Source organism: Ursus maritimus, unplaced genomic scaffold, assembly GCF_017311325.1.
Source record: "Ursus maritimus isolate PB19 unplaced genomic scaffold, ASM1731132v1 scaffold_35, whole genome shotgun sequence".
Taxonomy (NCBI): domain Eukaryota; kingdom Metazoa; phylum Chordata; class Mammalia; order Carnivora; family Ursidae; genus Ursus; species Ursus maritimus.
Window position 1 is genome coordinate 17838310 of NW_024426119.1, and position 23280 is coordinate 17861589.

The 23280-nt window shown below is 34.6% G+C and overlaps 1 protein-coding gene across 2 annotated transcripts in view; it reads right to left on the bottom strand.

The window, feature by feature from the left end:
- The window catches only part of TEX9 (testis expressed 9), a 62531-nt gene that overhangs the window by 21912 nt on the left and 17339 nt on the right, over window positions 1-23280 (bottom strand). For both annotated transcript variants that reach the window (XM_008706010.2, XM_040620609.1), the window contains 4 exons: window positions 21802-21980; window positions 18885-18967; window positions 18296-18469; window positions 7163-7297 (listed from right to left, as the gene is read on the bottom strand). In XM_008706010.2, coding sequence (XP_008704232.1) covers window positions 7163-7297; window positions 18296-18469; window positions 18885-18967; window positions 21802-21980 — 571 coding nt within the window. The remainder of the gene's footprint in view (window positions 1-7162; window positions 7298-18295; window positions 18470-18884; window positions 18968-21801; window positions 21981-23280) is intronic.

Genomic DNA, 23280 nt, shown 5'->3' on the forward strand with positions numbered 1-23280 from the left:
GAAAAGATGCAAAAACGAAGAGTTGTTTCTTTGAAAAGATAAAATTGAGAAATCCTTAGCTAGACTAACCAAGGAAAAAAGAGAGGTCCCCAAATCAGCAAAATTACAAATGACAAAGGAGACATTACAATTGCTATGACAGAAATACAAAGGATCATAAGAAACTACGGCAAACAACTGTATACCAACAAACTGGATGACCTAGACGAAATGGAGAAATTCTTAGAAACGTGCCACCTACCAAGACTGAATCAGGAAGAAATAGAAAATTTGAACAGATCAATTACTAGTAGGGAGATCGAATCAGTAATCAAAAATTTCCCAACAAAAGCAAAGCCCAGGTCCAGATGGCTTCACTGGTGAATTTTACCAAACGTTTAAATAATTATGCCAACCCTCTCAAGCTCTTCCAAAAAATCAAAAAGGCTTTATTTTACAAGGCCAGTACTATTCTGATAGGAAAGCCAGAAAAGGACACTATAAGAAAACTACACACCAATGTCCCTGATGAATATGGATGCAAAAATTCTCAATATAATACTAGCAGACAAAATTCAGCAGCACATAAAAGGATTATTCACCATGATCAAGTGGGATTTAACCCTGGGATGTAAGGATGGTTCAACGTAAACAAATTCATCCATGTTATATATCACAACGGAATAAAAGAAAAAAAGCTCATGATCATCTCAACACAGAAAAAGCATTTGACAAAAGTCAACATCCATTCATGATAAAAACTCTTAATAAATTAGGTTTAGAAGGAATGTATCTTAACATTTTAGAGGCCATATATGATAAGCTGCCACGGCTAACATCATACTTGATGGTGAAAGGCTAAAAGGGTTTCCTTTAAGACTAAGAACAAGACAAGGGTGCCCATTCTTACTATTCCTATTCAACAAAGTACTAGACACCCTAGCCAGAGCAATCAGGCAGGAAAAAGAAATAAAAGCCATCAGAATTGGAAAGGAAGAAGTGTTTTTATTTGCATATGACATGATTTTATATATAGCAGCATTATTTATAATAGCCAAATTATGGAAGCAGCCTAAGTGTCCATTGATAAATGAATGGATAGAGGAGATGTTGTGCTCCTGAAACCAGGATAAATGAATGGATAGAGGAGATCATATACATGATAAAATATTATTCAGCCAAAAAAAGAACAAAATCTTGCCATTTGCAATGACAAGGATGGAGCTAGAGAGTATAACACTAAGTGAAACAAGTCGGTCAGACAAAGACAAATACCATATGTTCTCACTCATATGTGGAATTTAAGAAACAAAACAAAACCAAAAAAATGAGCAAAGGAAAAAAGACAAACCAAGAAACAGACTTTTAACTACAGAGAACAAACTGATGGTTACCAGAAGGGAGGTAGGTGGGGGGCTGGGTAAAATAGGCAATGGGGATTAAGGAGTACACGTGTGATGAGCACTGGATGATGTATGGAATTACTGAATCACTATATTGTAACTATCACCTATAACTAGTATAACACTATATGTTAACTATACAGGAATTTAAAATAAAAAAGAAAGAGGGGAAAAAAGAAAATTCTAAAGACACCAAGAAACTGTTAGATATAATCGATAAATTCAGTAAAGTTGCAGAATACAAAATTAACATTCAAAAATCAGTAGTGTTCCTATACACTAACAACAAATTATCTGAAAAAGAAATGATCTCATTTATAGCATCAAAAACAATAAAATACTTAGGAAAAACATAACTAAGGAGATGAAACACATGTACAATGAAAACTGTAAGATACTGATGAAGGAAATCGAAGATACAAATGAATGGGAAGAATCCTGTATTCATGGATTAGAAGAATATTGTTAAAATTTCCATACAACTAAAATGATCTATAGATTGAATGCAATCCCTATCAAGATTTCAATAGCACTTATTACAGAAGTAGGCAAAACAACCCTAAAATTTACATAGAACCACAGAAGACTCCAAATAGCCAAAGCAATCCTGAGAAAAAAGAACATAGTGGGAGGCATCACACTTCCTGATTTCAAGCTATATCATAAAGCTGTAGTATAGACCAGTGGAACAGAATCGAGAGCCCAGAAATTAACCCATGCACATACAGTCAACTAATATTTCACAAGGGAGCCAAGAATACTCAATGGAAAAGGATAGTCTTCTCAACAAATGGTACTGGGGAAATTGGATATTCACATGTAAAAGAATGAAAATTGGTTCCTATCTTACACCACTCACAAAAATTAACTTAAAATGGATTAAAGACTTAAATGTAAGACCAGAAACTCCTAGAAGAAAATACAGGAAAACAACTCCTTGAGATGAGTCTTGATTATGAGTTTTTGGATATGACACACAAAGCACCAGTAACAAAATGAAAAATAAGGGGGACTGCATCAAACTAAAAAGCTTCTGCACAGCAAAAGAAATGATCAACAAAAGAAACTGCAACCTACAGAATGGGAAAAAGTATTTGCAAACCATATCGCTGATAAGGGGTTAATATTTAAAGTATGTCCAGAAATCACATAACTCCACAGTAAAAAACTCCACAAATAATCCAATTAAAAAATGGGCAAAGGACCTGAAGATATTTTCCAAAGAAGATAGAATACAAATGGCTAACAGGTACATGAAAAGGTTCTCAACATCACTCATCATCAGGGAAATGCACATTAAAACCACAATGAGATATCACCTCATGCCTGTTTGAATGGCTATCATCAAAAAGCAAGACACAACAAACGATCCAGAGGATGTGGAGAAAAGGGAACACTTGTGCACTGTTAGTGGGATCGTACATTGGTAAAACCACTATGGAAAACAATTCAGAGGTTTCTCAAAAACCTTAAAATACAACTATCATATAATCCAGCAATTCCACTTCTGTGAATATATCCAAAGGAAATGAAAATACCACACCAAAGAGATATCTGCAACCCCATGTTCATGGCAGCATTGTCTATAATAGCCAAGACATGGAAACAACCTAATGTCCATCAATGGATGAATGGACAAAGACATTGTGGTATCAGTGGAATATTACTCAGCCACAAAAAGAAATCCTGCCATTCACAACATGGATAGATCTTGAGGGCATTATGCTAAGTGAAGTAAGTCAGAGAAAGAAATACGGTCTGATCTTACACTTAAAAAAATCTTTTAAAAAATGCACAGAAAAACTGAAGCAGGAGTGGCAGGGGGCAGGAGGGGGGATTGGAGGAAGGTGGTCCAAAACTTCCAGTTATAAGATAAAAAAGAACTAGAAATGTAATGTACAACATGATAACCATACTCAACTGCTGTATGGTATATTTGAAAGTTGTTAAGATAGTAGATCCTAAGAATCCTCAATACCAGGAAAAAAGCTTTTCTTATTTTTTTTGGTATCACTATGAGATGATGGATATTAAATAAACTTACCATGGTAATCAGTTCACAATATATGTAAATCAAATCATTACGCTATACACCTTAAAATACAGTGCTGTATGTCAATTAAACTGTATCTCAATAAAACTGGGGGAAAAATATCAAGATAACAAGCACATGAAGATGTACTCAATGGTCGTTAGGAATATGTAAAGTAACCGCAATAAGACACCATTAGTCACTCACCAGAACAGTAAAATGTAAAAGCCTGACTAAATCAAATGCTGGTGAAGATATGGAACAGCTAAAACTTTCATATGCTGCTGCGGTGAATATAAATTGTTAGAACCATTTTGGAAAACAGTTTGGCAGTTGAATGTACATCTATAATAAAACCCAGACATTTAATTCTAGGTATTTACCCAAGAGAAATGAAAACAGATGTCTACACAAAGACATATGTGAATGTTCAAGGCAGTTTTATTTGTAATAGCAAAAACTGGAAACAACCCCAAGCCCATCAATAAGGTGGTATTGTTTGGTATATTTATACCACGTGTAAAATTATTAGACGTGAACTGCTGTCATATGCAACAATGGGATGAATCTCAAGATGTTCCAAAATAACTCAATCTTCTTTCCAAACCTATTCCAGTGTATGGCACTATCTGGTTCTGAAAATTAAAAGTCAAATCATCCTCTCCAAAGCTCTCCTTTTCCACAATCCAGTCCATCACAATGTCCTAGTGATTTTTCTCTTCAATGTATTTTGATACTTGGTTTCTCTCCATTTTTACCACTATCAGTTTAGTCCAAACTACCTCATCATCTCTCACACCGCTACTCTTTTTTTTTTTTTAAAGATTTTATTTATTTATTCGACAGAGATAGAGACAGCCAGCGAGAGAGGGAACACAAGCAGGGGGAGTGGGAGAGGAAGAAGCAGGCTCATAGCAGAGGAGCCTGATGTGGGGCTCGATCCCACAACACCGGGATCACGCCCTGAGCCGAAGGCAGACGCTTAACCGCTGTGCCACCCAGGCGCCCCACACCGCTACTCTTATCCAGCCTCCATTCTTGCCTCCTTCCAATGAATTCTCCACACAACAAACAAAAATACTTTCCAGGTGAACATATGATCATGGCACGGTCTCCCCAACCTTGCTCAAAATAACCATGCAGTGGCTTTTTACTACTCCTTGGATAAAAGCCAAAATACTTAACATGGCCTAAAGGATCTAGACAGTTTGGCCTTTACCTATGTTTGAGGCCTCACTTTGCAACACTCCCTTACTTCCATCCCTGACTTTCACGACCTTGTCTTTTTTCCCGCCACAGAGCCATTTTTTTTTTTTTTACATAGGATTCCTTCTGTCTATGACCTCTTCCTAGCAAATAACTTGTTAATGTTATTCAGATCTTAGCTTAGAATTACATTTTTAAAAAAGCATTCCTTGACCTGGTTACCTGCTCAAAGCACAGTTGCACCTCAGTTTTGCTTGATGAATTGTCTAAGTAACATACAGCTTCTCCACTACACAATGCATGATGACACAGACCACATTTTTTTTTTTTTATCACTTTTATACCACCAGCCTCTAGTAAAGATCTGGCAGGTACCTAGACGGACCTCATAAATATTTCTAAATGAATTAATGAAGAATTAGAAATTATGTGTTCCTAAATGAAATAACATGGACTTGGTGACACATTTTAAATGGACTACAAGCAAACCATCTAATCAAATGTCCTGTTTTTAAAAAGAATTCCAATTAAACCATCACATAGTTGTCTTTCTTCTTTCCTTCCCGCAGTGTGTTCCAGAGGCAATTACTACATTCAAGGCACTGAGACATAGCAGTGAATGAGACAGTCAGGGGCCCTGCACTTATGCATCATCTGGTTTAACTTGACTGACTTTTCATTTCAAAAGTTACTCTAAGGCCAGATGACTTGTTTCCTAACCTCTATGGAGAATACATCATTTTTTAAAAAATAAATCCTTAACTTTCTCATCACTCTGAGGCAATCTTGTTCTATTTCATGGAAGACTTACTATTTTTTAAACATACAGACCTGAATAATTTTAATTATCTACCTAATTACATGTCTAATCAGAATGAGAAGCAAGGTACAAAGAATTAAAATGGAAAAAAGTATACCTCTACACAAAAAAACTTATATACAGACTAGACTACAAGGAAAAACTTAAGAGCATATGCTCAAAACGTCCTTCAAAGACAGAAGTTACAAATGAAGAAAAATAATTGAATAATCAAAAACTTACTTTTTCAGAAATCTGAAATAAGTTACATCTAAGAACTCTGATCTCAAGATGTCTACTTGATAGCACATAGTCACACAAAATGTTCTCCCACCGTGTTTAAACTGATCATCCATAAAGCAGACTTGGGATCAGAAATTTGCTAGAACACATTTGTTTTTACAGTGTTGATGGTTTTAAACTAAGTAATGAGAACTTGGTATGTCAATTTGCAAAATGGCTGACTAAGATTATTGTCACAGAAACAAGTTTTTCCTTCTACTTCTCTAGTGTGTATGCTAAAACAGAGATCACATCTACAACCAAGGATTAGCAAATCCTAACATATACAGGGTTATTCCATTTTATTTTCTTCAAAATCTCTTCAGAGTGAACCAAATGGGAAATATTCCAATAGCATGCTGGCAAGTTATAAAGATGGCTTCCTAACTTGTTCATTTAATAACTTCTATTAATAAATCCCCATCATCATACCATCATTGATGGCTCCTGAACACGAACACAGTCTGATCACCCAGCACAGACTATCTCACAGAAGAGATCTCAAAACTTAGTCACTGTAACATATTTGCCTCTTTTAAACGTGCTGGAGGATTTATCAAGTTCAGTTTAGTTCTATGTCCTAATAAGTGTTACTAGTTTAATCCAAAATATATCATCTGTGTATGTAATGAAGGTGGCTCCTAACTTTATCATCCAAGTCACTGTTGAATTATTCAATATTGTCCCAAGGGAGAGATTCCAGTGGCGCATCACTTTAGGTTGACATAGAACCAAAAACCAACAGCCAGAATTTATAGAGTATACAAAATGGTTTTCACACACAATGATAGTTGAGCCTTCATTTATTCAACAGATGGTTCAGGAACTGAGTGCTAATTCTATGCCAATCATTGGGTAGATACTGCGATAAAACAGTGATCCTTCCAACTCTGTAACAGTGATTATCAAAATGTCATCTCAGAACCAGTGGCTGCAGCATCACCTGGGGAACTGCTATTAAAACTAGTTAAAACAGGCCTCACCCCAGATCTACTAAATCTGAAAATCTGGGGGCAGGGCCCAGCAAGCTATGTTTTAACAAGCCTTCCAGGTAATTCTGATGCATCCTCAAGTTCAAGAACCACTGCCTGCAAAGTAGCCCTTTGCATTCTATATTAGAAAAGCGAGGCTCAGAGAAGGGAACAGACTTGAGATACCAAAGAGACTTTTTCCTACCATTTATTCCCAGGGATTAGAAAAATGTCTGGCACATAACATGGGCACAAAACAAAGATTTGTTGGATGAAAAAATGTTGTGCTATCACCCAATTATGACTATAACCCAAGCAATATAATCCTAACTTCTTGAAGATATACATACCGATAATGAACGCCCTTCTGAAAAGAGAAATGTTCACCATGACATCAAGAATTATAACTTAAAAACTAATTATTTTTGACTCTTGCATAAAAGAAGTTACCAAAGGGGACCACTACCAAAACTACTCAATTTTTCTTTACCTTGTTATTTTGTCTTGATTTACTTAACTCCAATTTATACTTTTCTGCTTCTTCTAGAGCTCTATTCAACCGAACTTCTGTAGCACTTTGGTTACTGGCAGCCTGTTTTTGTAGTCTTCTTTTATTTTCTAATTCCTGCATGGCAAAAGATATATGGAACAATTATAAATATGTAAGAAGTTCCCTCCATTATTCTGCAACATTGTCCATTTCCATATTCCTCGCTTTCTCCCAAATTTTACACACATTTACACACACACACACCATAGGCTGGGGGCTGAGCACTGAATGACAGAGGTCTCAGGGAATTCTTACCCTGAATTGGTATTAGAAAGATATATCCTTAAAGAAGTAGTCATGAATTAGGCTTTCAAATTACTTTTTGTTTGGAATTTTCTATCTCTTTTTATATAGTATAGAGGTCCTCTATATTTATTTTATAAGCAACCCTTTGTACTATAGTTCTTCCTCTGGGAACCTCCCCAAAACAGCTATGTAAGGCACAAACTCTCATAAATACTGTGTTTGTATAAACCTAACAAAGTATATCATATAAGAAATATTTGTTAAAAACAGCATTCTACATTAGCCTTACAGGGAAAATCCCAACTCTGAGCAAAAACAACAGATCTTATGGATTCATGTTCCACATCTTGGGGTAGGTTTAGACTTGCATTTCTGCAAATATTCTAAGAGATGCTGTTGCAGAGAGTGTACAGAAGAAACAAACATGTAGGATAAACTCCAAACTACCATAATCTGGCACTATAATCTCGTCTCCTGCAAGATGTTACCTTCAGATAGGTCTCTCAAACAGCTATTATGTTTCTTGCCTTTAAGCCTCTGCTCATCTCAGCTCTTCCTTCTGCCCTGATCCCTCCTCCCTGCTCCTCATTTTCACGTAGTCAGCACCTATCCATCCTTTGAGACTCAACGAGGGGTGTACATGAGGGTTTTACCTCCTCCAAGAAGTCTTCCCTCATTATCTTCCTCGTTCTCATCCCAGGCTGGATTAGGTGCCTTCTTCAGAGCTTCTATGACACCTTGACACACATATATCATAGTACCTGCTGTGCAGAACTGAAACTATCCATTTACTTCATTTTCCCCACAATTAATGTAAGCTCATTGAGGATAGAAACGTTCTTAATTTCTGTATTCCTGGAACTTTAGTGGCATAGAAGAAGCACTAATGACATGTTTACTCAACTGAATTTATTTTGTAATATTTAACTCACTCTTCTTTGCATCCCCTACAATGCCTAGTACAGAGCCTTATATACAACAGATATTCAATAAATATCATGGAATTGAAATGATGCAGTAAAAATGCAGTTGTCTGTTTTCTTCTTTCATAACTTTTTTTCCTCCTGGCTGTATCACTGTGTTTTATTTGAAAACTGATCTCCCTGGCCCTAAGTAATTAAGGGCGAAACAAAACAAAACACAACAAAACACATGCTGCTCTTTATGTGGGTTTTTAAACAAATCAAACTGTGTATGGATACCATCTGCCATCACCAGCCTTCTTCACAGCTTTGTGGGTGGTAGCTACAGTAAGAGCAAGCTTGATTTATTTCACTGTTCACATGGAAAAGGCAGAAATTCTCATTAGCTACAAAGTCCACAATTCTAGCTGCCTCATTTCAGCCTCTACTCATAAGAATATGAAAATAAATCTTTGCCTTTCTCTTTCTTGCTGGTGACTTTGTAACCTACTTCACAGAAAAATGAAAACCATCCAACACCACATTATGGTCCTCTACCCGTGAATCAATACAGCCCCCTTCCTGGGAGAAGTGATAAAGAAAAAAGGCATTAGAAAAGCAAAATACAAAATAAAGTATTCCTATATGAGCAAAATTTCCTTAGCTCCACTAAGGAAAAGGAAAACATTACCAAAAACTTGAAAACATTTCTGTTTTTAATCACACTCAAGTACTTTTTACAAAGTGCAGACAAGATACCCATATTTTTTATGAGAGAGCTTATAAGCTGAAAATAATAAAGTAAATCTATTGTTACCAAAAAAATTAAGCAGTTTACGTGTTGTTAGAAAAGAATTTTAGGAAAGATTTCAAGCCCTGGATTTTACATTAGCTTTAAAAGAAAAATCTAGATAGCCTAAAGAAATTAAAATCTCACTTTAACACTCAAATACTATGAGAGCCAATGAAAAATAATTTGCCATCCTAACTTCTAAAGCATTCATAAGGAACCAGGAGAACGCAAGAATAGAGACAGCTATGTATCGGTAGCCACAGCACTGACAAAATGGTAGCAAATGCTTTAAGAGTAACACAAATTGCCACAGTAATTCAGAAGAGGAATAATAAGATGACAAATAAATGATCAGGTAACGTTCTAGAAACAAATGGCTAAGGTACAAAAAGCAATAGACTTGGGAGTCAGAGAACCTATGAGCTGTGGTAGACTCAGTTTCCATATCTGAAATTGGTAGTAATGATATATACCTAATTACTTATTCATATTTATTGAGCACTTATTATGTGCCAGGTACTATTCTACATCAATGATGGGCACACAAAATTAAGAATATATACAATGGATAATTAAGTAGTGCATCATGAAACATACGCTGGGGGAGAAGGGAATAAAGAACTGGGCAGGAGGTGCAGATCTTTATAATAAAAACATATGACTACACACAACTATCATATGTATGTGATAGCAATTTGTAAACCATATAATATTAAACAAAAGTAAGGGCCATTAATACCATGGCTTTGCAGGACACATATAGGCAAAAATTTAAAAGCTTTCTTTGCAAGATAAGAACCTGAAGAAATTAAGAAAATGCTTTTGAGGAGTTCTGCTATGGAAACAAGAAAGAACAAAAGCATCTTTAGGAAATGATACACATCTCAATTTTAGCTGGAGTGAAAGATAAAGAGAGAGCAGACTTTTTTTTTTTAAGTGAGTTACTAAGGATAAGCATATCTGTGTGACATAATCCATGATCAGAGAAACTTATGGAGTGCACCTACTGACTTCAATTTGACCAAAAAACAAAACAGAGATTAAGGCTTCCACCCATGATGAAATAAAAACCTAACATAAAAACATATTGTAAACAACTAAAAAAATAGTCAAAACATGTTAAATAACTATTTAGAGATAAAGGAAAACAGTAGGATTATGATGCCTGAGAAAAGAGAAATAAATGGAGTAGTCCTACAACCACCCTAGCATTCTGCCTGGAGGCAATATCCACACTGCGGGTATAAGGAGGAGAAAATACAAACAGAGCCATGGTCTGCTGAGCTGAGACAGAGATGGAAGCTGGAGGAGACTGAGGCAGCTGGAATTTCTGAGAAGGTTTCAAATAAGGAGGAACTCCATTAGGAGGGAGCTTCAGGAATCTACACAGGATAGCTTTTGAGTATACTGAGGACTCGGCCACACCTAGTGGCCACTCTAGACACACCCCAGCCAAACTTAAAAACAGGCCTCAAAAGGACTAAACTGGCAAATAACTACCTGTGTTCAAAGAGCACATTAAACACAGATACTCAACAATATAATGTTGTTCACAATGTCTAGCATCCGGTATAAAATCACTAACTAAGCCAAGAAGCAGGAAAATGTGATTGATATCCAGAAGACAAAGTCAATAGAAACAAATCCATAAAAGAGAAATATGATGGATCCAGCAGACAAGACTGTCAAAACAGCTATTTTAATTATGCATGTTAATGTAATGAGGACATCAATTGAGAATATAAAAGAGAATCAAATGGAACTTCTACAGATGAATAATATATCAAAATGAACATTTCACTGGTTAAGAGCATATTAGACACTGCAAAGATCAGTGAACTATTGAAGACAGCAATAGAATCTATCCAAATAAAAAATATAAAGGAAAAAAAGGTTAAAAACATCAGTGACCTAATATCACTGATATATTATCAGTGGGATAATATCAAGTGGTCAAACAAAAGTATAATTGAAGTTACAGGTTGGGAGAGGGAAAGATGGGGTACAGAAAAAATACCGGAAGAAATAACGGCCAAAATTTTCCAAATTTGATGAACACTATAAACCCACAGATTCAAAAAGTTCAAAAAACTTCAAGCAGAATAAACACTCCCCACACAAAACTGAGAAAACACATCATTATGAAATTGCTGCAAACCAATAACAAAGAGAATGTCTTAAGAGCAAAGATAAAAGATACAAAAATACAAGGGTAGAAAGAAAAGAATTACTGTGAACTTTTTGTCAGAAACGACATAACCCAGAGGACAATGGGATGATACCTTTAAAGTGTTAAAAGAAGACAGAAACTTTTGATTAATAATTCTGTATCTAGTGAATATCCTTCAAAAATTTAAGGGGGTTCAAACACACACAAGTGCACACAAAACTGGTGAATCTGAATAATGCCTGTGGATTATACCAATGTCAGTTTTCAGGTTTTAATACTGTACTATTATTATGTTAGATGCTATCAAATACGGAAACTGAGTGAAGGGTCCACAGGACCTCTATTATTTTCACAGCTTCCTGTGAATCTGTAATTTTCAAAATAAAAAAAATTTAAGTAAGGAAAAATACAGTCTTTTTTCAAAGAAACAAATACAAGGAATCAGTGACTAGCAAACTGGCACCACAAAGATTGAAAGGGTAGTCATTTCAAGCAGGCATATAGAAAAACAGATCTAAAGAATGAAGACTATGAGAAATGGCAAATATAAAAGGCATTTTCATATGTTAAGCTCTTTAAAATATAACTATTTAAAGAATTATTGTGGGATTTATGACATTAGAAGTAAAAGCATAAAGGAAAGGAGGCAGAAATAGAATATACTATTGTGAGGGTCTCATATGTGAAAGAATATAACATGATTTGAAGGTAGACTGTGATATGGTAAATATGTTTTTTGTGTTTTATGTAATATAATTAATGCATGTAAATATATTTTATGTTTTTTGAGCTAAATGTAACATAAAAATATAAGAGACATAGCCAACAGTGGAGAAAAAAGCAAAATACTAAAAAATAATTCAGAAGAAGAAAAAATAACAAAGGTTAGAAAAAAATAAGAAACAGCAAGATGATAAATTAAAACCCAAACATCATTGCATTAATGTAATTGGTCTGAACATGCCAGTAAGAGAGAGAGACCATTGAAGTGGATGAAAAAGCAAAACCCAATTATATACTGGCTACAACAAACCCATTTGCAATATAAAGGCAGATAAAAAGTAAAAAGTTGAAAAAAGATATACCAAGCAAACATGAAGTATAATAAGGCTGGAATTACTACACTAATATCAGACAAAGTAAGTAGACTTTGGAAAAAGGAATGTTATTAGAGATTTTTAAAAAGTATTTCATAATTACAAAGAAGCATTAATCAAAAACACTATAATCCTATATATGCAGCCATCCAAAATAGAGACTAAAAATACATAAAGCCAAAACTGATATAACTGAAAGGAGAAATAGACAAATCCACAATTCTAGTCAGAAATTACAGCACCACCACCTCTCTCTCAATAACTGACAGAACACTTGAACAACACTATCAACAAATTTGCCCTAATATTTACAGAACACTCCATTCAACACAGCATACTATATATTCTTTTCAAATTACATGAAGTATTCACCAAAAGAGGCCAAATGCTGGTCTGTAAAACTACTCAAGACAAATTTTAAAAGAATGAAATCATAAAGTATAGGTTCTCACACCACAAAATTAAATTAGAAATTAACAGAAAGACATAAAAAATCCCCAGTTATTTAGAAATTAAACAATATACTTCTCAATAATCCTAATGGTCAAGATAAATCATGAAGAAAATTAGAAAACACTTTGAACTTAATAAATATAAAAAGACAACATCAAAATTTGTGGAATGCAGATAAAGCAGCACTTAGAGGAAAATTTATAGCTTTAAAATGCTTATGTAAGAAGAAAAGTAGAAAATCAATTGTCTAAACTTATACCTTAAGAATCCTGAAAAGAAATTAAACCCAAATAAGGATGAAGGAAGTGCTAAAGGGTAGAAATCGATGAAATAGAAAACTGACAAAAGAACAGAGGAAAGTCAATGAAGCTAAATAATGGATCATGGGCAGTTAAATGAAATTGGTAAGTATCTAGCTGGACTGATAAAGAATAAAAGAGAGAAGAGACAAATTATTAATATCAAGAGTGAGATAGGTGTCATTATTACAGATCAAGAAGGCATTATAAATATAATAAAGGAATATTAAGGATAAATTTATGCCAACAAATTTGATAACTTAGATGGGATGGAAAAATTTCTTAAAAAACACAAACTACCAAAACTAACTCAAAAATAAAAAATAAAAATAGACTCATCCACTAAATAAACTGAATTGATCATTAGAAGCCTTCCAAAAAGAAAATTCCCCTCCACATGGTTTTGTTGATGACTTATATCAAACATATAGATCAATGTAGCAGAATAGACAGTCTAGAAATAGACCCACATATATGGTCAATTAATTTTCTACACAGGTGCCACGGTAATTAAATTGAGAAAGAATATTTTCAACAAATGCTAATTGTATGAAAAATAAACGCTGACCCTTATTCTCATGACATATAAACAAAATTAACTTAAAATAGATCACAGATCTATTCATATACTATATATGTGTGTGTACACACACACACACATACACACACACACACACACACAAAGGCTAAAACCATAAAACTCCTATAAGAATACATGAAGATTTTCTCCCATGGGGTGGGCAAAGATTTCTTGAAAAAAGCACAAACTAGAAAATAAAATAAAATATTGGAATTCATCAAAATGTAAAACTCTTTCGAAAAACAGTGTTAAGAAAATAAAAAAGCCAAGTAAGATTGGAAGAAACTATTCACTAAATATTCTAGCAAAAGAATTATATAAGGAAACATAAGGAACTCCTACCTCAACTCAATACTTTTTTAAATGGGCAAAAGGTTTGAACAGATCAATAGTCATAAAGGAAATACAAATTAAACCATAATGAGATACTAATCTTCTGCCCCCCTAAAATAGTTAAAATTCAAAAGATTGACAATACCAAGTGCTGATGAACTGGACCAACTGAAACTCTCATATATTGCTGGTGGGAATGAAGATGGTACAATCACTTTGGAACAGTTTGACAGTTTCTTATTAAGTTAAACATACACTTTTCATAATACCCAGAAATTCTACTCTTAGGCATTTATCCAACATCATGAGTCATATTGGATGTGCATGTACAAAAACGTGTCTATATAAAAATTTGTATATGAAAATTCATAGTGGCTTTGTTTCTAACAGTCCAAAGTTGGAAACAACTCAAATGTCTTCCCACTGATGAACAAATAAACAAAATGCAGTACTACATAAACAAAGACTACTCAGCAAAATAAGGGAATGAACCAAAAAATATGCAACAACGTTAATGAATTTCAAAATCATTATGCTGAACAAAAAAAGCTAGCCATAAAAAAGCACATACTTATGATTCCATTTATATGAAATTCTACAACAGGGAAAACTAGTCTGTAACGAAGGAATGCAGATCAGTGTTTGGGCCATGGTTGGAGGATGCAGATTTAGGGGAAGGAAGACAAAGGAAATTTGGGGGAGGTGATAGAAATTTTATCTGGATTGCAGTGGTGGTTATAGGAATATACTATTTTGTCAAAGCTCAATGAACTGCACAATTAAAACAAGTATATTTAATTGTATTTATTTCTCAATAAAACTGATTTTAAAAAGATCATTATTTTTCATGACACATCCCTAAAACAGATCATTAACTGAAAAACAAAATTCAATGCTGAAATAAAATGTTTTCTGTCTTTATATTTTAGAAATGGCTCTACCTGTTAGTGTAAGTTAATATGCATAGTTTTTTAAATAGTTCGCTTTTATAGGTGTGTTTTTAGAGATATATGGTGAGCAGAATTAGCAAAAAAAAAAAAAAAAAAAAATCAATCTTGAGCTCCACATAACCCATGAGAGCTGTTACACCTCTCTTCCTGGTAGGTAGGTAAGAATTCAAGATGGGAAGTTCAGAGCTAATGAAAGTCACTATAAAAATCTTCAGATAGTCAATGTATCCTAACAGCGTAGAACACTCAATGTGAATCAAAGGTTTCAAATATTTAACTCTAAACAACGAGATTTTGGAATAGCTGTGTGTTAAAGACCACTTAATTTTGAGGGGCTGGAGAAAGAGTCTACGTGATTTGTAGGAAGAACACACACTTTGGGGATCAGACAAACATGTGCTCTGCCACTACCTGTATGACCCTGGGCACTTCGTTTAACCTCTCAGATTCAGTTTCTCTTTCTGTAAAATGTTTTGCCTGACACACAGAACTCAAAAAAATGTTAGTTCCACTTCTGCCCATACAGAAGTAGAGTTATAATCAATGTAGTCATTTGAGAACATTAATCTATTGATAGAGTACGAGATAAAATGGATGAGGAAAAGAGAAAGGACATAAGATAACCAGTGAGAAGGATTCAGAAATAAGATAATAATAGCTTGAACCAAGAAGGGGCAATGGAAATTAAAAAGAAAAAATGAATGCAAAACATTTGAAGAATGCACAGAATGGGTATAAAGGCCAAGAATAAGAGAATCAAAGATGTAGGCAACGTTTCAAGGTTATGTGAAATGACAATGATGATAATACCAGAAACTTGGTTGCATGATGACAAATGATAAAGTAAAATGACAAATAAAAACACTGGTTTCCCAGATACAACATTTTTTTCTTACAACATTTGTCTATATTTTTTAGACCAACATATGAACCACATATATAATTTTAAATTTTCTAGTAGCCGCCTTAAAAAGAAACAAGTAAAATTAATTTTAATACTATATGTCCCTTATCCCAATATATCTAAAATATTTTAATATGTAATCAATATAAAAATATTTTTTTATTCTTTATTAAGTCTTCAAAATCTGGTATTTATTTTAAACTGACAGCATGTCACAATTGGGACTAACCACATATAGTGAGCTACCATATTGGATAGCACTGGCTTACACTATTAGATACTATAATTAACTTTGATTTCCAGATATATAGGTAATCAAAATGTGGTATATCCATTCAATGTTACACTACTCAGTAATGAAAAGGAACAGACTACAACATGGATTAACCTCAATTGCCTTATGCAAGTGAAAAAAACCGACTCCAAAGCCTACTAAGTGATTCTATGTGATTCTACTTAGGTGACATTCTGGAAAAGGCCAAAACATAAGAACCAAGACCAGATCAGTGGTTGCCTTAGACTGGAAGTAGTAGGAGGACTTGACTAAATTCACAAGGGAATTTTTAGGGATGGTGGAACTGGTCTGTATCTCAATTACGGTGATAGTTATATGACTATGTATTTGTCAAAACTCACAGAACTGTACACTTAAAAAGGGTGATTTACTATACACAAATTTTATCTCAATAAAGCCAATGTTAGGACATTTATTATCAGAAGATAATGCTAATTATATAAGACCAAAATGGTCAAAAATATGCTCTTAAATGAACACACTAAAGAAAAACATAGTAATAAAGGCATAATTTCTTACTCCCTACCTTATATTACATAATTTCTACCATTAAGTCTTACAAAGTAATACCATACAGTATGTTTTATTTTTATTATCTCATTTGTACATTCATATACATTTTTTAATGGGATAGCTTATTTAAAATATATTTTCCCCTTAGATTTGCCAGCAAAAGCACAAACAACCAAAGAAAAATTAGATACACTGGACTTCAACATTAAAAAATTGTGTGCTTCAAAGAACTGTAAAGAAAGTGGAGAAACAACCCAAAGGATAGGAGAGGTATTTAGAAATCATATATCTGATAAGGGACTTGTATCTAAAATATATAAAAACATTTACTACTCAATAATTTAAAAATCCTAATTTAAACAATGGGCAAAGGATCTGAACAGACAATTCTCCAAAGAAGATACAAATGGCCGATAAACATATGAAAAGATGCTCGACATTTTTCCTTATCAGAGAAATGCAAATCAAAATGACGAGATAACCACTTGATGTGAGTAGAATGGCTATAACCAAAAAGACAGTCTATCGTGTCGGTGAGGATGTGTAGAACATGGAACCCTCACACACTACTGGTGTAAATGTACAAATGGTACAGCTAGTTTGGAAAACAGCTGACGGTTTTTCAAAAGGTTAAACACTGGGTTACCATATGATCCAATGATTCTACTCTGAGGTATATACGTAAGACAAATGAAAACATGTCCACACAAAAACTTGTATGTTAATGTTCACAGCAGCATTATTCAAAATAGCCAAAACGTGGAAATAACACAAACGTCCATCAACTGATAAACAGATGTGTTATAGCCATACAATGAATATTACTTTAAAAAAAGGAACGAAGTACTGACCGATATGTACTACAACATGGATGAACCTCAAAAACACTCTTAAACAAAAGATGTCAGTCACAAAATACCTCACATTGTATGATTCTATACATATGAAATGTCCAAAATATCCAAATCTATCAACAGAAAATAGATTAGAAGTTGCCTAGAGCTGGAGGGGAATGGGAAGGAGAGATGGGGTACAGTGACTAAAGGGTATGGAGGGTCTTTTTTGGGGTGACGAAAATGTTCTAAAATTGATCATGGCGACAGCTATAAAACCCCTGAATATATTATAAGCCACTGAACTGTGTACTTTAAAAGAGTGATTTGTGGGGCGCCTGGGTGGCACAGCAGTTAAGCGTCTGCCTTCGGCTCAGGGCATGATCCCGGCGTTATGGGATCGAGCCCCACATCAGGCTCCTCCGCTATGAGCCTGCTTCTTCCTCTCCCACTTCCCCTGCTTGTGTTCCCTCTCTCGCTGGCTGTCTCTATCTCTGTCGAATAAATAAATAAAATCTTTAAAAAAAAAAAAGTGATTTGTATTCTATGTGAATTATATTTCAATAAAGCTATTAAAAATATTCTTATATGGTAGAAGGCTTTTTAGTAAATACTAACAAAATAACTAAGCAAACAAAAGTGGTGCCCACGCAATGTTTTATAGTGTCTTTAACTTTAGGTCCAGAAAAATAGCAAAATTATTACCTTTTCTACTGAAGACAGCTGTTGCTGTAATCCATCACATTTTTTATTTAGCTCTTCAAAAAGAGTTTTATATTTTTCTGTTTGAGACTGTTGCAAATTAATTGTTCGCTGTTGTCTCGCACAATCTTCTTCAAAGTTTTTTATTTGAGACTTTAAATCCTGAATTTCATTTTCCTATCGTTAGGAAATTAGAGATTATGTGAAAAAATGCACAAGGTTTGGTATCACAACAAAAAGCAGAAAACAAAAAGGAGCTTCATGTGATTTGAGATATTTATATTCACTTTACAAAGAAAAACTGCATTCCATTTTCATCTTCAAAAATGGAAGTCAGATGTTTTATTTCTGTTTAATAGCTTACATTTGTAAATTTTATACAGAAGATTCTAACTGCTAACAAGTATTTAATATTCTTTAGCTCAGTGAAAACTCGACATCTCAAAACAGAATAGAATTCAGTATTTGCATATAATTTTTTAATTCAAAATTTAACTGTAAATTACATGTCCATGAATATATTTTAAAAATAACTGAAACTGCTCCTAAAATATCTTTGAATATCAGAGCATTTATTTTGAGAGGTTTTTACCTTTTTATTACATTCGTATACAACATTATCCAATTCCTCCTGCATAACACGGAGTTTGGCCTTTAGAAATCTGTTCTGGGCTTCTGCGGATTGAAATAATTACATTTATTGTCTTTCACTGAATCTAAGATGCCATCGATTGCAAGACAGACCATTATTTTATGAGGAAAACAATGTTCAAGATGGGGAATTTATCCGGAGATCCCTGTCTGAGAACACTGAAGACACTAAATACCCATACTATAAAGAGAAATGAAATACAAATCCACCCAACAGAGAGGAACTGCTCACATCTTAACCTGGAACTGAGTAAAGAAGAGAAAAACAACAAATGCCTCTCCTGAGAATCTGAACCACAAGCCAGTACTCACGTTAAGTCTGTAGACTGAATTTGTCTTTACCAATGTGGTTCAAAATACCTCAGAATTTAAAGTGGTTTCAGGTTGATAACGTCCCAGGTTTGTTTGGCAGAAACAAACATAAAACTTCTCTAGCAGAAACTCAACTTCAATCTCAGCCACTGTGATGATAAAATACCAGTGACTATAACACATATCCTGATTTGACGGAAGTTAAAATGTAGTGTACGTGCCTTAGAAGCCAATAAATACACTAATACCTTACTGCTGAAGCTTTCTCCCACAATCCCTAAGATCCGCCTTTGGTATTTCATTGCTACCTAAAATTCTTTATCCAATGATATCAGCAGTAAATCTTTGATGTCTCGAGATCTATATAAGTAAATAAAGTGAGAAGTGAACTTAGAACTCACTCTATAATTCATTCAATCATTTATCCAAAAAATATATATTCTCTATAATGTTCCAGGCATAAGACAAGCTTTGCCTTCATGGATCTTACCTTAATTAAACACCCTGAATTGTCTCTGAGAAGTCACTAGGATATATCTCAACAGAGCAAAAAACATTTCTACGCATACTTCCGCTCCAAAGCTCTTCTTACTAAATGCTCCCAGTGTTACCATGGAGCTGATCAACGATGACTGGCTCTAACCCAGCTAGACCTCTCTAGCCTCAAATCTCCTTCAAGCCTCTCATGTCACTCCAGGTTAGCACAGGATAGAAGGGAAATGATACATTTAAAAATGTGAAGTTTGCAGTAGCTGGTCTCTAAGGAGAAAGGAGGAAGAATGGGAGCATGACTTCGTCCATCTCTTTCTCTCCCCCAACTAACCTCAGTGTTGCCAAGGAGCCAAATGCTCTCACTTCTGCAGGCCCATAGCATTAACCTCCCATCCCCATCTCCCTCTGCCTTTAGTCTTACAGAGCAGTATGTGCTACTAAGCTACTTTTTGATCTTTTCCTCTTGCCTGTCCAGCCATTCAGGCAATCATCTGGAATAAAAGAAAACTCCCCCAGAAGGGGAGATACCTTGGCCAAAGAGTCTGGAAAGGAAAGGCAGGGAGGCAAAGTGGTAGGAGGTGATTTCAGCAATAAAAAGAAAGTAGCAATTTAAGGTAGTCTGTTTGTACTGGTTCTATGTATCCAGAAGCAGGAATATTCTAACAGGGTCATTGGGTGACTGTGTACTCAAGAGCAGTCAATGTGTGACCACTGTGTCCTTGAAGGCATCTTGACAGAGACATAAAGGCAACTTCCTGCTTCACTTACCTTCTCTTCTGAAAAGTACCCCCAGAAAGCTTAGATAAGTCAGGAAATATAATAAATTCATAAATGAATTGCTCCTCACGACTAGCATGCAGCACAATAATCATTACACATATAAACTGTTATGGTTCTCACAGAATCAAGAGAATTTTAAAGATAAATCTTATGAATGTCTCATACAAACTGCTAAATTCTGAAATGAAGGAATTGCTGTTAGAGAGAGGCGAAATAGCTTGCCTGGAGTCACAACTGTAGTTCAGTATTAACCACATTCAACTTCACTCAATTGTCTTATTCTTTGTTTATAAAAGCATAGGTGGCTCCTCATAAACTCAACAGTTCTAGAGGCATTACTGGTAACTAAATGCTGTTTTTAGATGATCTGAACTTAGTATTATTTTTCAAAGTGATATGCAGAGAAGGAGTTTATAAGAAAGAAAATTACATTCATTAGAAAACTAATGTGATTATTTTAACTGATGCCTTTTAACATGCACTAAGTAGACTACAGTATCAATAAATGAAAGAAATTCAAAGAAACATTGGGTTTTAAAAATTATTGTAATGTGGGATGCCTGGGTGGCTCAGTCGGTAAAGTGTCCGACTCTTGATTTTGGCTCTGGCACGATCTCAGGGTTGTGAGATGGAGCCCTGCATTGGGCTCCGTGCTGGGCATGAAGCCTGCTTAAGATTCTCTCTCTCCTTCTCCCTTTGCCCCCCCCACCAAAATTATTTTAATGTTTTAATGATAAGCTGTGGGGCATTTTAACCTTAGTTGAAAAGTGGTCAATGAAACCAATACCGTATAGTCCTTTTTTTTTTTTTCAAGATTTATTTATTGACGGGGGTGCCAAGGGAGAGGGAGACAATCTCAAGCAGACTCCCTGATGAGTAGGGAGCCCGAACAGGGCTCAATCCCACTACCCTGAGATCATGACCTGAGCTGAAATCAAGAGTTGGACGCTTAACTGACTGAACCATCCAGGCGCCCTCTAAATAGTCTTTTTTTTTTTTTTTTACTTTTTATAATGGAAAATGTCAAACATATATAAAAGTAGAGAGACGATGTCAATGAAAAACCACTTTCCCATCACCCATTTTCAACAATTATTGACTCAAAACCAAGTTTCTTTCATCTGTAATTCTACTCACTCCTTCTACCACCATGTCCCACTAGATGATTTTGGAACAAATGCAAGATATCACAATACATTTTTTAAATGCAAGAAAAATAGTTCCAAATATCTTTTTCTAAGTAATTGTGATGTAAGGATAAAAATAAAATTTACCTGTTCCAATGTCATTACTGACACCACAAAAAATATCATCATCTATATAATCAGGCAAACCTTCTTCCTCCAGTTGCCCTTCAATTTTGCTAATCGTTTTTGCAAGAGAAAAGTCTGAGAAATCCTCTGGAATAGCAACATCGTTGGCAGTCTGTACATCAGAGTATTTCAGTTTTATACTACAAATAAATAAACACACACACATATATATACATATGCATATATTACATACAATACCAATATACAAAGGAGATATGACTTTTTTTTTTTTTAAGATTTTATTTGTTTATTCGACAGAGATAGAGACAGCCAGCGAGAGAGGGAACACAAGCAGGGGGAGTGGGAGAGGAAGAAGCAGGCTCATAGCGGAGAAGCCTGATGTGGGGCTCGATCCCATAATGCTGGGATCATGCCCTGAGCCGAAGGCAGACACTTAACCGCCATGCCACCCAGGCCCCCCGAGATATGACTTTTTTATTCAAATAACAAAGCAGATCAAAATTATTAATTTTAAATTTATGATGAAATCTACAAATGATACTTCCAAGGATGATATTATAAAAGACTTAGTTGAGTTTCAATTTTTATGAATCACGCAGCTACAGAGCTAGGGAAGGCTGATGAAGCCAGTTTGTCTAGACATGGCCTCCAAACAAGTAAACGTCAAAACTAAGAGTACTGAACTTAGCCGCCTGTGTCAAATCCACACTGTGGCTTTTAAATTACATGTGGCTGAAGAACTGTAAAAAGTGATATTGCTTCTAGCCAGAACTCTGCAAACACTTCAGAATAATACCTCTTAAGAAAAAACCTAGAGTGAACAGTTATTAGCTCAATCAAAATCAACTCAAACATTCTAACCAGAATCAAAGTCAACCAAAAAAATTAGATTTGATTTTCTTAACAAGGGAAGAAATATGAAATAAAAGTCACTGGTAAAGGCATTAAGAAATGGGCCAGCTCTAACCCATTAAGTTTATGGTCCTAAAAGCCTTATTTTTAACTTTTTACCTTAAGCCTAACTTACTTTTTACCACATAAGCAAAGCCTTCAGAATTCTATCTAGAAAAACCACCTTTTCTTTAAAAAAGTAACTTTGAAGTCTGAAAATAAGATAACCAGACAGGTTATGTACACAGTGTATATTCTCTTTTCTTCTATTTTAGATTTATTTTCTCTTCATTATCCCATCATTCTATTTTTTCTTTTATTTAAAAAGCAAAAAAGTCAACAAAGATTTTTCCAGGATTGTAATGCAATTATCATTTTGGGTAAGTAACAGATATTTAATAAAAAGAAGCTGGTTGGTACAATCCATCGCAGGTGTGACCTTCCCTTTTCTAGGTCGCCTATCCTAGAGAGCCTCTTGGTCCCCTTTTCAGCTTAAAATACTAATAGCCTTGAATTCTTTCTCACCAAAAACAACAGGATGTAAATTATAATGATACTATAGTCTTACTTACAGCACACCAAATCATT